The 13924-nt window shown below is 34.2% G+C and overlaps 2 protein-coding genes across 2 annotated transcripts; both read right to left on the reverse strand.

Moving 5' to 3' along the window:
- Positions 1 to 2810: 2810 nt before the first annotated feature.
- LOC125190394 (receptor-like protein 33) lies at positions 2811 to 5526 on the reverse strand. The gene is made up of 2 exons (XM_048087705.1): positions 2929 to 5526; positions 2811 to 2846 (listed from the first exon to the last, which is right to left on the reverse strand). The coding sequence occupies exons 1-2, from the start codon at positions 5524 to 5526 to the stop codon at positions 2811 to 2813; spliced, it is 2634 nt and encodes an 877-aa protein (XP_047943662.1).
- A 5423-nt stretch (positions 5527 to 10949) lies between these two features.
- Positions 10950 to 13425, reverse strand: LOC125190404 (receptor-like protein 6). Its single transcript, XM_048087716.1, has 2 exons — positions 11893 to 13425; positions 10950 to 11816 (listed from the first exon to the last, which is right to left on the reverse strand). Exons 1-2 carry the CDS (start codon positions 13423 to 13425, stop codon positions 10950 to 10952), a joined length of 2400 nt encoding a protein of 799 aa, XP_047943673.1.
- Positions 13426 to 13924: the final 499 nt, after the last annotated feature.

Genomic DNA, 13924 nt, shown 5'->3' on the forward strand with positions numbered 1-13924 from the left:
CTCATATTTATGTGATAACCTAATAACCCTATCATTTTATGGGTCAAAAGTATCATTTTTACTAAAACTGATATTTATACACGATACAATGATATTTTTTCAGCATGCATAAAAGGATACTTTTATTCCATAAAATGATATTCTGTTCCATAAAAGGGGCATGTTAGGGTGCCACCACCCCTTAAAATAACACCATACCACCATTTCTAGCCAATCATTTGTACACATGGACGAATAATAAGCTGCCATGTGGCAAAAAAAAAAAAAAAAACCCAAAAAAGACGGGCAGCAATGTTGTAGTCTTTAAACAGCAATTTTTCTTGAACAGCAATATCCAACACGTTAGACAACAGCAATCTATAGATTGTTGTCTAACATGTTGGATATTGCTGTGTAGCTTTTATAATATTGCTGTATAAGCGTTGTCACGTTGTCATTTTAAGAGGGGTTGTCATTTTAACACAAACCTATATATATATGTAGAATTAATGCCACGTGTCATCTAATAATGTAGAATTTTAGATTAATAATGTAGCACGGATAATAATGTAGCATTTTAGTTTAATAATGTAGCATTTTAGTTTAGAAATGTACAGTTTTAGTCTTACGATGTACATTTCTAGTCTAATAATGTACCTCGCCTAATAATGTAGATTTTTAGTATCATAAATATTGCTGTATAAGCGTTGTCACGTAGCATTTTAAGAGGGGTTGTCATTTTAACACAAACCTATATATATATGTAGAATTAATGCCACGTGTCATCTAATAATGTAGAATTTTAGACTAATAATGTAGCTCGGATAATAATGTAGCATTTTAGTTTAATAATGTAGCATTTTAGTTTAGAAATGTACAGTTTTAGTCTTACAATGTACATTTCTAGTCTAATAATGTACCTCGCCTAATAATGTAGATTTTTAGTATCATAATGTAACAAATCACAGCCATCCAATCTAATGATCCAAGGGCTGTGATTTGTGCCGTGTTTTACGCTAAGATGCTGTAAGGACCCTAACACACCCCTATATATATATATATATATATATATATATATTTGTCACCCGAATCCTCCAAACATTTTATTGATTTAATTATGATGAACTTCATCTTTGAGAAGGGGTTTGGGTGCTGAATTTTGTGTTTATTTCATATTGTAGAACTAACAAAAGCATAATTCAACCCAATTCAAAATAAGACTTATCCCAAGCCCATGAGACAACCAAACAATTTATCAAATTAGGAGGGATCGGGCCACAAAGCACAAATATATGGCCCGACCCAGCTGAAAATCAAGCCAACTCATCCAAATACTGAACCTTGAATTTTTGGGTAGCTTTAGCTAATATGGGTATTGGACATATGAATCATTACTTTTGCTTTGATTATGTATTGTTTTTAATTTAATTATAACTACCATTATTGTGCATTATAGAGAGGCCGGTCTAATCTTATAATAACTCCGAACTAACACACGCGAGCTTCCGCTCTATGGTTTATGCTCCTTCTCCGTTCTTGGTTAATCATCATAGAGAGCTTCATGTAATTGTTCATTCAATTATTTCTAACACTCCCTTTGTCCCATCTCACGTGAGACTCTTGTTTTCAACCCGCCGACATCATTTATAATAATACCTGGTTTACGTCTAACAGCAGTTACAGGCCCAGTGTTCTGCCTAGGGCCAGTACGTTTCTAGAATGTATGATCACTTATTTTGATATAGCATATACAGAAAACATATATTTGTAGGAATTTAGTCGGAGAGGCCCAAAGTTGTCAAATGGCCTGCTTTTAAAATTAGTTGGGCACGGCCTCTCGAAGAAAACCTATAAATTGGGCCTTTACTGGGCTTGGTAATGGATCTAAATGGGCTGTATTTGGTGGGCTTCAAGTAGATTTTGTATGTACGCTTCATTAATTTGAAACTTTGTTTGATTGAGCAATTTTGATTGAGGAGATGTATACAAATATCGAGATTGGTAAAAAGACTCTGGAGGGAATTAGGGGTCGATCTCGAATCCATGTGAGAACACAAATATGATTACTGGAACCTCCGGCATGGATGCGTTGAAGATTTTTTCAGGTAGGTGTTTTAAGGCGTAACCTGTTTGACGAAATGTTTGAAAGAGATTATGGTAGAGGAATATATTATTAATATATCTACATGTGAAAAACTAAACCATATCTAATATTGCCACTAAATGTTGTCATTAAGTGTATATTCATTATCACATTATAAATTACCACTATACACCCCAAATCAACAATGCTCTTTCTTATATCACAATAAACACAATTACTATCACTTCCAAAAATTAACTTCTTCAATCATAAGTTTGAAGAAGCAATCAAATGAAACGACAAAGGAAAAGCGTGCATCTCCTAATTACTAACATAGTATACAACTAGAATAGGATATATGATAGGCTTTGGGTTCCTATCGAATGAAAAGAGCACATGTGTTCGAAGGCAAAGCAAGAACACGTGAACCCTAGTTGATGTTATAGGGTTTTCTTCAAACAATTAAGAACCGTGAATGAGGATAACTTTATGCTTTATTTTTCATTGATTAATTATCTAAGGAATTCTAGTATATATAGAATTCCGACCCTTGATGGTTCTACTCTCTTAAATTCGACTCGAGAAAGAACCAACAAGAAAACCCAAAAAGATACACATGGAAAAAATAAACGTAATCTAGACTCGATATCAATCTTGCCAACAAGGAAAGATTGGATTTATTATATCGCTACTCGGTAACATAAACTTCGTTCTCTGCATGCCTCTCTCCCTTTCAGGCTCGTCTCGATCACTCATGTCTTCGTGGTTTGATGTCGTTGAGCCCCTATCAATATATTACACAAACACAATGAAAGTTCACACCACACCATATGCTAATTAAATACAAACCAAATTGCACAACCAACCTGATGATGTCTCCTAAGCCCATTCCTCCTCTCTTCTCTTCTCTTCTCTTCTCTTCTTCTTACTCTTATTTCATGTCTTTTTCTCCTTCCTCTCTCAAAGAATATCTTGTCAGCAACCTCTTCTATCATCTCAAAGTATCTTTCTCTCAAGCTCCTGCAACATAACAATGTCCGTACGAAGCTTCCTATTCCCACAACATACCCATAAGCAACAAACACATATTCCCACTCAATCTCCTCATCTTTTGGTTTTGAATCGTCTGATGGTCGATGAGGGTTGGTGAAACTTCTGTTGAGTGGGAATCCATATAACCCCGCGTTTCCTTCAAATGAATCTGCTGTAAACGTTTGAAAGTGGCTGCTGGTTGGGATGGGTCCAGTGAGATGATTGTAAAACAGATTCAAGAATGAAAAGAAATCGATTTTTGTAAGCTCATCTGGTATTCTCCCAGTGAGCTTGTTTGAGGAGAGGTCGAGCGACCCAAGCTCTGTCAAGGCACCCAATGAACTTGAGATAGCATCGGTGAGAGAATTGTGGGATAAGTTGAGAAGATAGAGTGAGGTGAGATTACCAATTGCATCTGGTATTTCTCCTTCAAAACGATTGGATGACAAATCAATGCATGTAAAGTCAGGCCAAATCTTCACAAGCTCCACCTCAGTCCCTTTGACTGTTAATGGCACCTCATCTTGGTAAAAACTGTGGTAACCCAGAAATTCGTAGGATGAACGGTTAGGCCTTAGATGTCCCTGACTTTTTAGCATCATTCCTCTTAAACTTGAGAAGTTTAATTGGTATAGAGTGCCATTAAAATCATTTGAGGATATATCCAGAATTTGAAGATCGGGCCAACTCTCACCACATTTCAACTCTCCATGGAATCTGTTGGAACGCAACACAACAACCTTCAAGCTCACCGGGAGCGCCTTGCAAGGGAAGTTACCATCAAAGTTGTTATTCCCAACATTCATCACTGCTAATTCATTACAATTTGCCAACGACTTGGGAATCTTTCCTTCTAAATTGTTGTCACTAACATCAAAGGTTTCTAGGGTACAATTCCCTCTCTTTGCATTTGGGATAACACCACTAATATTGTTTCTCCTAATATTGAACACTGTTAGGGAATGACGAATTTTCAACAAGCAAGGAGGTATGCTACCACTTAAGTTATTTAAAGACAAGTCAAGAACAAGAAGTTGAGGGAAACTGCAGATGGAGGATGGAATTACTCCGGTCATGCTATTGTTCGCAAGATACACGTACCTGGCAAGATAATAAACATCTTGGATAGGTTGTGAAAGCAAGTGAAAGTCACCGCGCAAGAGATTAGAGTCTAAGTATAGTGACAGTAGAGAAGGTTGGATATGATAAGGCTTCTGAAAATTTGTCAGAAGATTATGAGAAAGGTCCAAATAACCCAAAGATTCCATCTCCCAAATCCAGCTTGGAATATACCCTCCTAAAAAATTGTTTGAGAGGTCCAAAAATGACAACCTGAATGAATTTCTAAGATCTGGGAAATCGAACAAATTGCAAGATGACAGATCTAGCCTTCTTAAATATGGATATCCATCCGAACTTGGACTCATGTCCGTTGTGTCAACTGACAAGTTGTTGTTAGAAAGTCTAAGTTCCGAAATTTTTTGAATCTTATCCAGTTTGAAAGTGCCATTGAACAAGTTGTCAGAGAGAATGAGACTTGATACGTTTCGAAGCTGGAAGAAGAAGTTCGGAATAGGACCTCCAATCCTATTGCCACTCAAATTTATCTGATAGTGGTTAAAGTCGTCTGAACTGATGGGATATCCTGTGGTTCGAACACCCCTATTACCACTCATATCTAGCTGATAGAGGTTAGAGTGGTCTAATATGGGAAATTCTGTGATTTTTCCACTGAATTGGTTGTTGGATAGATCAAGATCATGAATTGAGGGCAGAACAAAAACATGGTGAGGAATGGTGCCGTTCAATGAATTGTGGCTTAAATCCATACGTTTAAGGTTTTTAAGACCTTGAAAATGCAAGTGAGAAAGTGAGCCCCTAAGATTATTATAACTAAGGTCTATGCATTCAAGATTCTTGCAGTTATGAAATGAAGGAATCGAACCAGTTAGGAAGTTACTTGATAAGTAGAGTTCAACTAGCTGAGTTAGATTAGCCAGCGTGGATGGAATTGGTCCCATGAAACTAGAGTTATACAAAGCTAGGTAATTCAAATTTGGGAGGTGATGGAATTGGTTAGGAATCTCACTTTTGCTGAAATCATTGTTTGAGAGGTCAAGCTTTGACAAGTATGTCAACCGGAAAAGGGTTGATGACTCACCAATTTCGCCAGAGACGCCCGGATTTTGTAGAGGGTTGATGCTCAAACTGGTAACCTGACCGGAGTCATCACATTCTATGCCGAACCATCTGCAGCAATCATCTGTCTCATTCCAATTCACAAAAGTATGTGTAATGGAAGAATTATATTCGAATTCACTCCTGAGATCAAGTAACAACTTTTTTTGTTCATCGAGGCATTGGCCATCGACAAATATTACAAAGAAGAAGAAGAAGAAAAAAAAGAGGCGGAGAAGCAAAGAAAGGTTCATTGCAAGGAAGATGATGTATATTAAGGTGGGAGATGGAATACTTAGTTGAGTCACTTGCTTTAAATATACGCGCTGGGAAGACTAAGTCAAGCTAATTTCAAATTATTATGTTTTTCTAAATTAATTCTCCCTTCGTCCCATAATTAGATAGCACAGTTGGAGAATGGCACGAGATTTTAGGTAATACCCTCTTCGTGCCAGCCTAAGTGAGACGTTTTCCTTTTTGGTACGTCCCAACCTAAGTGAGACGTTTCCTTTTTGGTAACAATCAACCCACTCATCTCTTCTACTTATTCCTCTTATATCTCCTACTTTTTTTCACTCTCTTACTTTATTCTCTCTCTCTCTTTCTTACTTTTTCCTCTCTCTTTCTTTATTTTCTCTTTTTTTTTCTTACTTTATCCTCTCTCTTACTTTTTTCTTTCTCTTTTTTACTGTACTCTCTCTTACTTTACTATTAATAATTTAATTTACTAAACACCAATATCCAAATTCTTGTGCTAAAATAGAAATATTTGGCTTAGGCTGGGACGGAGGGAGCACTGTGGAGAGAGAAAATAGTATATTTATAATTAATGTGAAAGAGAACTTTTTTTCAAAAAGGAAATGTGACATCTTTTGTGGGACAAACTAAAAAGGAAAGTGTGACATCTATTATGGGACGGAGGGAGTACATTTTTTGTTGTTCGTCATTTGCATTATGATGTACTCGAGAAGGAGAAAAAGTAGTTGAAATTGTGTAGTAGATAGTGGAGCCCATAAATAATAAAGTAAAAGAGAATTGGAGAAAAAAGTTGTCACAAATGGATATGAACTATTTGTATGGGATGGACGAAAAAGGAAATATGGCCTATTCTATGGGACGAAGCAAGTACATATTAATTTGATAATAAAATGTGATTGCAATAAGTTGGTGCAACGTGGGGTCTATTTATCATTTATGGTAAAAGTTAAATAGGATTATTATTGTGGGACAGACCGAAATACCAAAACAGGACTCTTATTGTCGTACGAAGGAACTAATTTATAATATCTCGTCTTTGAGAAATAGAAACTTTTGAAATGTCACAAGTTTTAATGCATACTTGGTAAAATAAGAGAGAAATTGGTAAAGTAAAAGAAAAGAAGAGAAAAATAAAATAAGTAAAACACATGAAGAGAAAAAGCAGTGAAAGTTGTATTAGTGGATTGTGGGGTTTCACATCCTAAAATAATTTTTTTTGGAAATTTCTATTTAAATGAACCCATATTATACGCATAAGTCAGTTTGGACCTAGGTCTCCATTGGTCGCCGACCCCACGGCAGCTTTGTGTCTGCCGGTAATGGCGGTGTATAGTTGACGAGCAATATAGGTAAGGCCTAAGAGGGAAAGATAGCCGAAAGTGGTGATTCTCACTTATGGAAGAAGATGATTCTCTCCTACTTTCTTTCCTTTATTATATCTATTTTCTTTACCTTTTATTTATCACATTTAATTCTTGGTTTCTAATTGGCTGCATTTTATTAGTTTAACTAAAAATTAATGCTTATATTATGAGTAAAAATAAAATACTACCTCCGTCCAACTCAAGATGTCCACAATCTTAAATGACACAGAATTTTAGGTAAAAATAATAGTGTAAGAGTAGAGAGAGGAAAGGTAATTTGGTGTTTTAATAAGGACGGACAGTGGGCAACTTAAAATGAGACAAACTAAAAAGGAAATATAGACATCTTGAGTGAGAAGTATGGAGTATATAACTTCTTCAGTCTCATAAAATAAAAAGTCTTTCCATTTTAGTCCATGATGAAAATTACTTCTTCCATCTTATAGAAATACACTAATTGGGATGTCACGTCTTTTAATGCGTAATTGGTAAAGTAAGACAGAAGGAGAAAAAATGATTAAATAATGTAGTGGATGGTGAGACCCATAAATGATAAAGTAAAAAACAAGGTGAAAAAAGTTTTCATAAATGGATATGAACTATTTCTATGAGAATGACGAAAAAAAAATTCGGCCTATTTTTATGGGACGGAGAGAGTATATTATTCAAACAAATTATTTAACCATACTTATTTAACTTTATTAAGTTTCAATTTTCTACAAGTAGAATTTACCCATTTTAGTAATTCTAGTTATGCGATGCGAATATCAAAATCATACTTGTAAGAGCGATTACAAATCCAATAACAACTTAAATAAATCAAATCCTACTACTATTGAACCAAGATGATAATAATTCCTTAAAGCATTGCTTTTGATATGCGTTAATCCGAAAGCTTTTATCCTTTCTAAATGTTTTAGATTGCCAGTTTGAAAGGTGGGAATTCTTAACTGACATGTGAAGTGATTGAAGAGATTAGAGACTGTAATTCAATAGGAAAGCTTTTTCTTTGTTCAAATTTCTACCGTATAAGAAAATTTAATTTGCTTTTGCTTTACCCATGCTACACGCACTAATAAGTTAAAAGTTCACACTTGTTATCCTAACACACATTCAACCCCTTAAAAATAGAGACTTTGGAATCGCAATGCAAAACTGATAAAATAAAAAAGAAAAAGAATAGATAATTAATAATTTTACAGGATAATGGAGCCTTAGAATTTAGTGTAAAAAAGTTTTCAAGCATGGATTGGCAAATATGTCAAAAATAGATTTTTTTTTGGGATGGAAAAATATAACAATAGCCAAATTTATTATTTTAATTAATACTCATTTTTTCCTTTTTCTAAATTCCCTTTTTAATGATTTTTTTTTCATAAATACATCTTCATATATCTGTAATTTTTTTTTGTCAAGGCCCACTATATATATATATATTGGTAATGAGCATTCATTTTATTTTTGTGGTAGTTAAATTATTATGTAATGTTTTATATTTTTTAAGATAAATGACGTGATAAAAAGTGCTTTTTTTTTATTTTATGGTCTTGATTTGACAGTGTAATAAATATGAGTAGTTCGTGCAATGTAGTTTAATAATTTTACCTTAAAGTAATCAATATTTTTTTATAAATACTATTTCAACCCACATTAAATGATTCATTTTTATTAAAACTCGTATAACATTACATTAAATCCATTTATAAAAAATGTTTGATTTAATGTGAAATTAGAAGTAGTTTCATCTTATGGATAATATTCATAATGACAAACAAATAAAATAAGAATAGAGGAAGATATAAAATGGTCGGCTAGCCGAGTGATGTAAATTATAAATAAATTGATACGTTATGGGCGGAACATCTATGAATTGAAATGAAATATTTATGAATATTACTAAAATAAAAAACTAGATTTTTCGAAAAGGGGGAAATATATATTTTTGAGAAACAAATAGTTATAGTTTGGAATTTTTCTCTATGATTTGTCATTTCATACAACAGCCCTCGTTATTAGGCCGATCATATAGGCCCATTGATTATAATTCAAGCCCAATATAAACTAGTTCCGCGCCCAACAAAGTTGAAGAGTCCGAATCCGTAAAAAAAACTATTAACTGATCCATTGATTTATTGTCAATTTGGAGAAAATATTCAGTGGTCCTTCCACACCAAAGTGTCATGATGAGGTGGTGTACTCAACCATTTAATTTTTGATAAATGGAAAAATAAATGACTAGACATGCCAATTAATAGAGTTATTTTTAGAAGATATTCATTAATCTTAAATTCTTAATTCTTAAAATATGAAAATTGTCAATATTTTTTCTTCTTATAGACTTATAGTATATATAAATATATTGACACACTTATATAGTTATAATTTAATTTTTATTTTTACATTAAGTTACTAAGTAAATATATAACCTATTAGATGCATTAAAATCCTACAAAATTTATTAAACCAAATTTACGTAATATTGTATAATTTTAAAATCTAAAAATTGCTAGTAATATTTTTCCTCCTATGTATAAATATATTTACGTACTTAAATAGTTATAAGTTAGTTTTAAATTCATATCAAGTTACTAAGTATATATAACTCTTTACATGCAATTAAAAATAGAAAAATTAAATTATCATCATACTTTTTGTTTGTGTGCATTTTCACTTACATTCTTAAAATATGAAAATTGTCAATATTTTTTCTTCTTATAGACTTATAGTATATATAAATATATTGACACACTTATATAGTTATAATTTAATTTTTATTTTTACATTAAGTTACTAAGTAAATATATAACCTATTAGATGCATTAAAATCCTACAAAATTTATTAAACCAAATTTACGTAATATTGTATAATTTTAAAATCTAAAAATTGCTAGTAATATTTTTCCTCCTATGTATAAATATATTTACGTACTTAAATAGTTATAAGTTAGTTTTAAATTCATATCAAGTTACTAAGTATATATAACTCTTTACATGCAATTAAAAATAGAAAAATTAAATTATCATCATACTTTTTGTTTGTGTGCATTTTCACTTACATATATATTTTTATGTAAAAACATATAATATAAAGAAAATTATAATCATAAAATTTAAATAATACTAACAAAGTGTTTCACTCCGTCTTTATACTTTTTTTTTTGCCAAAAGATGATGAATACATATAAAATATTATTATTATACATATAAGTATGCAGTGTATACGTAGGAGGCAAAAAAAATATTGATAATTTTAATATTAAGAATTATGCATTATTCTATAAAAGTGATTTAATGCATATCTTCTATAAATGTGTTTTAATGAATATCTTTCTTAAATAACTCTATTAGTTGGCATGTCTAGTCATTTATTTTTCCATTTGTCAAAAATTAAATGATTGAGTACACCACCACATTATGACACTTTGGTGTGGAAGGACCACTGAATATTTTCTCGTCAATTTGTTGAAAAGGGCGCTTTGCTCAATTTTTTAGGACTCCTTCCTACCTTGATAATTCATTCTTGAAAAGGTACGTTTATCTAAAAACTCGTGGAATAAAAATTGATCACATCCCATAGGAATATGCAATAATTTGCAAGCACATTGATTTTACAATGCATTAATTCGTTGAAATGTCATCTTTTTTTAAATGTGTTGATAGTATCCACCAACTGTTTGTTAGATTGCCTGATTGAAAGCTGGGGAATCTGGAAGAGCAGAAGGTGATTGTCGATATTTTTAAGAAAGGTATGAATTGCCTACAAGAACCTCAAATTACTAGCTTTGGTTACGTTTTATTATTTATTTAGTTATAACTATTACTATGTCTTACTAAAACTCCAAATTAACACATACACCAACAAATTGATTGATCTAATTATAAATAAGATATATCACAAAATATAATCATACAACAGAATTTCGAGCACACAAATAAAAACACAATATGCTAATCAAACACAAGCCAAATTACACAATGAACCATTAGTGATGAAGTCTCCTAAGCCCATTCCTCCACTCTTCTCTTATTCTTACTCTTCTTTGGTGTCTTCTTCTTCATCCTCTCTCGTAGAATATCTTGTCTGCAATCTCCTCTATCTTCTCGAAGTATCTTTCTCTCAAGCTTCTGCAACATAACAGTGTCCATGCGACGCTTGCTATTCCCACAACATAACCAGAAGCAACAAACACATATCCCCACTCAATCCTGTGATGGTGATGGACCAGGTGGATGAGGGTTGTTGAAACTTCCGTTGAGTGGGTAGCCAGATAACCCCGCGTTTCCTTCAAATGAATCTGCTGAAAACGTTTGAAAGTGGCTGCTGGTTGGGATCGGTCCAGTGAGATGATTGTAAGACACATTCGAGAATGATAGGAAATCGAGTTTTGTGAGCTCTTCTGGTATTCTTCCGGTGAGCTTGTTTGAAGAGAGGTCGAGCAACCCAAGCTCTGCCAAGGCACCCAATGATCTTGGGATTGCATCAGTGAGAGAGTTGTGGGATAAGTTGAGAAGATAGAGTGAGGTGAGATTACCAATTGCATCTGGTATTGTCCTCGAAAATGATTGGACGACAAATCAATGGATGTAAAGTCGGGCCAAATCTTCACAAGCTTCACCTCAACTCCTTTGACAGTTAATACCACCTCATCCCGGTAGTAATAAGCGATTCCTAGAAAATCAGAGTTTGAACGCCTAGGCCTTGAATGTGCTTGACTCTGTAGCATCATTCCGCTCCAGCTTGAGAAGTTTAGTGAATCCAAATTGCCACTGAAATCATTTGAAGATATATCCAAAATCTGAAGATTTGGCCAACTTTTATTGCATGTCAATTCCCCATGAAATCTGTTCGAGCGCAACACAAGAACCTTCAAGCTCACTGGCAGCGCCCATGCAAGGAAAACTATCACTGGAATCGTTGCTTCCTACATTCATGACCTCTAATTTTTCTTAATTTGCCAATGTCTTTGGAATCTTCCCACCTAATTTGTTGTCACTAACATCAAAGGTTTTCAGGACACACCGTTGGAAATTTGCATCAGGGATAACACCATTGATGTTGTTTCCCCTAAAATTTAGCACCTCAAGGTAATAACTTTCTTCCAATAGGCAGTGAGGTATGCTACCAGTTAAGTTACTGAAAGACAAGTCGAGAACCACAAGTTGAGGTATAATGCAGATGGAAATTGGAATTACTCCGGTTAGGCTATTTTCCGAAAGAGAAAAGAATCTCCGTACGGAATAATCAGATAGGTTTAATAGTGAAAGAAAGCGAAACTCAAAGCTCAACGCGTTAGAGTGCAAGTCAAGGGTTGTAACTGTATGAGGTATATGGTAAGGCTTTTGCAAACCAGTCAGAAGATTAAGCGAAAGGTTCATGATCATAATTTGTTTCTCCCATATCCACCTAGGAATATTCCCTCCTATATAATTGTTTGAGAGGTCAAAAATTGTCAAATATGATCCATTCCTAAGATCTGGAAAATTGTACAGATTGCAGGAAGAGAGGCCTAACCCATTTAAATCGGGATATCGATGCAAACTTGAACTCATGTTGGTTATGTCAACTGACAAGTTGTTGTTAGAAAGAGTAAGATCCCAAAGACGAGGAAAACTTCGAATCTTATGCAGTTTGAAAGTGCCATTGAACAAGTTGTTAGAAAGAGTGAGCCATGATATGTTTTGAAAGTGGAAGAAGCAGTTAGGAATAGGACCTCCTATCCTATTACCACTCAAATCGAGCCAATCAAGGCTAGGCTGGTTTTCAATTGGAAATTCTTCAATTTGTCCATTGAATTGGTTGTTGTATAGAAGAAGCGTACGAATTGAAGGCAGGACAAAAAGATGGTGAGGAATGGTGCCGTTCAATGAATTGTGGCTTATGTTTTGAAAGTGGAAGAAGCAGTTAGGAATAGGACCTCCTATCCTATTACCACTCAAATCGAGCCAATCAAGGCTAGGTTGGTTTTCAATTGGAAATTCTTCAATTTGTCCATTGAATTGGTTGTTGTATAGAAGAAGCGTACGAATTGAAGGCAGGACAAAAAGATGGTGAGGAATGGTGCCGTTCATTGAATTGTGGCTTAAACGTAAATAAAAGAGGTTTGTGAGACCTTGAAAATGCAAGTGAGATAGTGAGCCCATTAGATTATTATCACTAAGGTCTATTGATTCAAGATTCTTGCATTTATGAAATGAAGGAATTGAACCAGTGAGAAAGTTTCCTGATAAGTAGAGTTCATCTAGCTCTGTTAGATTGGCCAGTGTCGATGGAATCGGTCCCATGAAACTAGAGCTTGTCAAATCAAGGTATGCCAAATATGGGAGGCGGTGGAATTGGTTAGGAATCTCACCTGTGGTGAAGTCATTGTATGTGAGCTGAAGCCTCGACAAGTATGTCAACCAGAAGAGGCTTGATGACTCACTTATTCGGCCGGTGATGCCCTCACGGTAGAAGTACAAACTGATAACGCGGCCAGAGTCATCACATCCCACGCAGGCCCATTTGCAACAATCATCTGTCTCATTCCACATCACCAAACATGTCGACATGAAAGGAGGCTGGAATACTAATTCTGTAACAGCCCGCTCTCCTAGGGTACAATAAATGCGGCAACTGCTACCAAACAGACTCGAAGAAATGAACAAAGCTAGGGTTTCATTTAAAGAATTTTGACCAAGAGATTTAAAAGAACTATCAGAGTATTTAAAGCGACAACTTAGCCTAAAAGCTTGAATGAGAAAGAGAAAGGGGTATCATAAATAACGATCAAATTCTCAAGAGTACGACATAATATTTAAGATAAAATCACAAGAAAAAGTCTAAGGCCTCAAATCGAAGGAAAGATGTAAATATCCAAAAACGACGAACTCTAAGGTACATCAAAACTCAGCGGAAAACGACCAAGAGAAAGAATAGCCATGTATGAAGACACAACTACGCTTGAAGTTCATAACATCCATCTTAATTAATTATCATGCTCAACACCCGCCACCGCTCGTCGTCATTCAACCTGCACATAAGGAAAACACA

The sequence above is a fragment of the Salvia hispanica genome, chromosome 1, assembly GCF_023119035.1.
Source record: "Salvia hispanica cultivar TCC Black 2014 chromosome 1, UniMelb_Shisp_WGS_1.0, whole genome shotgun sequence".
NCBI classification, from domain to species: Eukaryota; Viridiplantae; Streptophyta; class Magnoliopsida; order Lamiales; family Lamiaceae; genus Salvia; species Salvia hispanica.

Excerpts from the sequence above, each read along its gene's own strand:
- LOC125190404 (XM_048087716.1), bottom strand. The coding sequence starts at position 13,425 with ATGTGGAATGAGACAGATGATTGTTGCAAATGGGCCTGCGTGGGATGT. Across the intron at positions 11,817-11,892 it reads GTGTCCTGAAAACCTTTGAT|GAAGCAACGATTCCAGTGAT; the intron begins GTTAGTGACAAC and ends TCATGAATGTAG.
- LOC125190394 (XM_048087705.1), bottom strand. The coding sequence starts at position 5,526 with ATGAACCTTTCTTTGCTTCTCCGCCTCTTTTTTTTCTTCTTCTTCTTC. Across the intron at positions 2,847-2,928 it reads GGCTTAGGAGACATCATCAG|GGGCTCAACGACATCAAACC; the intron begins GTTGGTTGTGCA and ends ATATATTGATAG.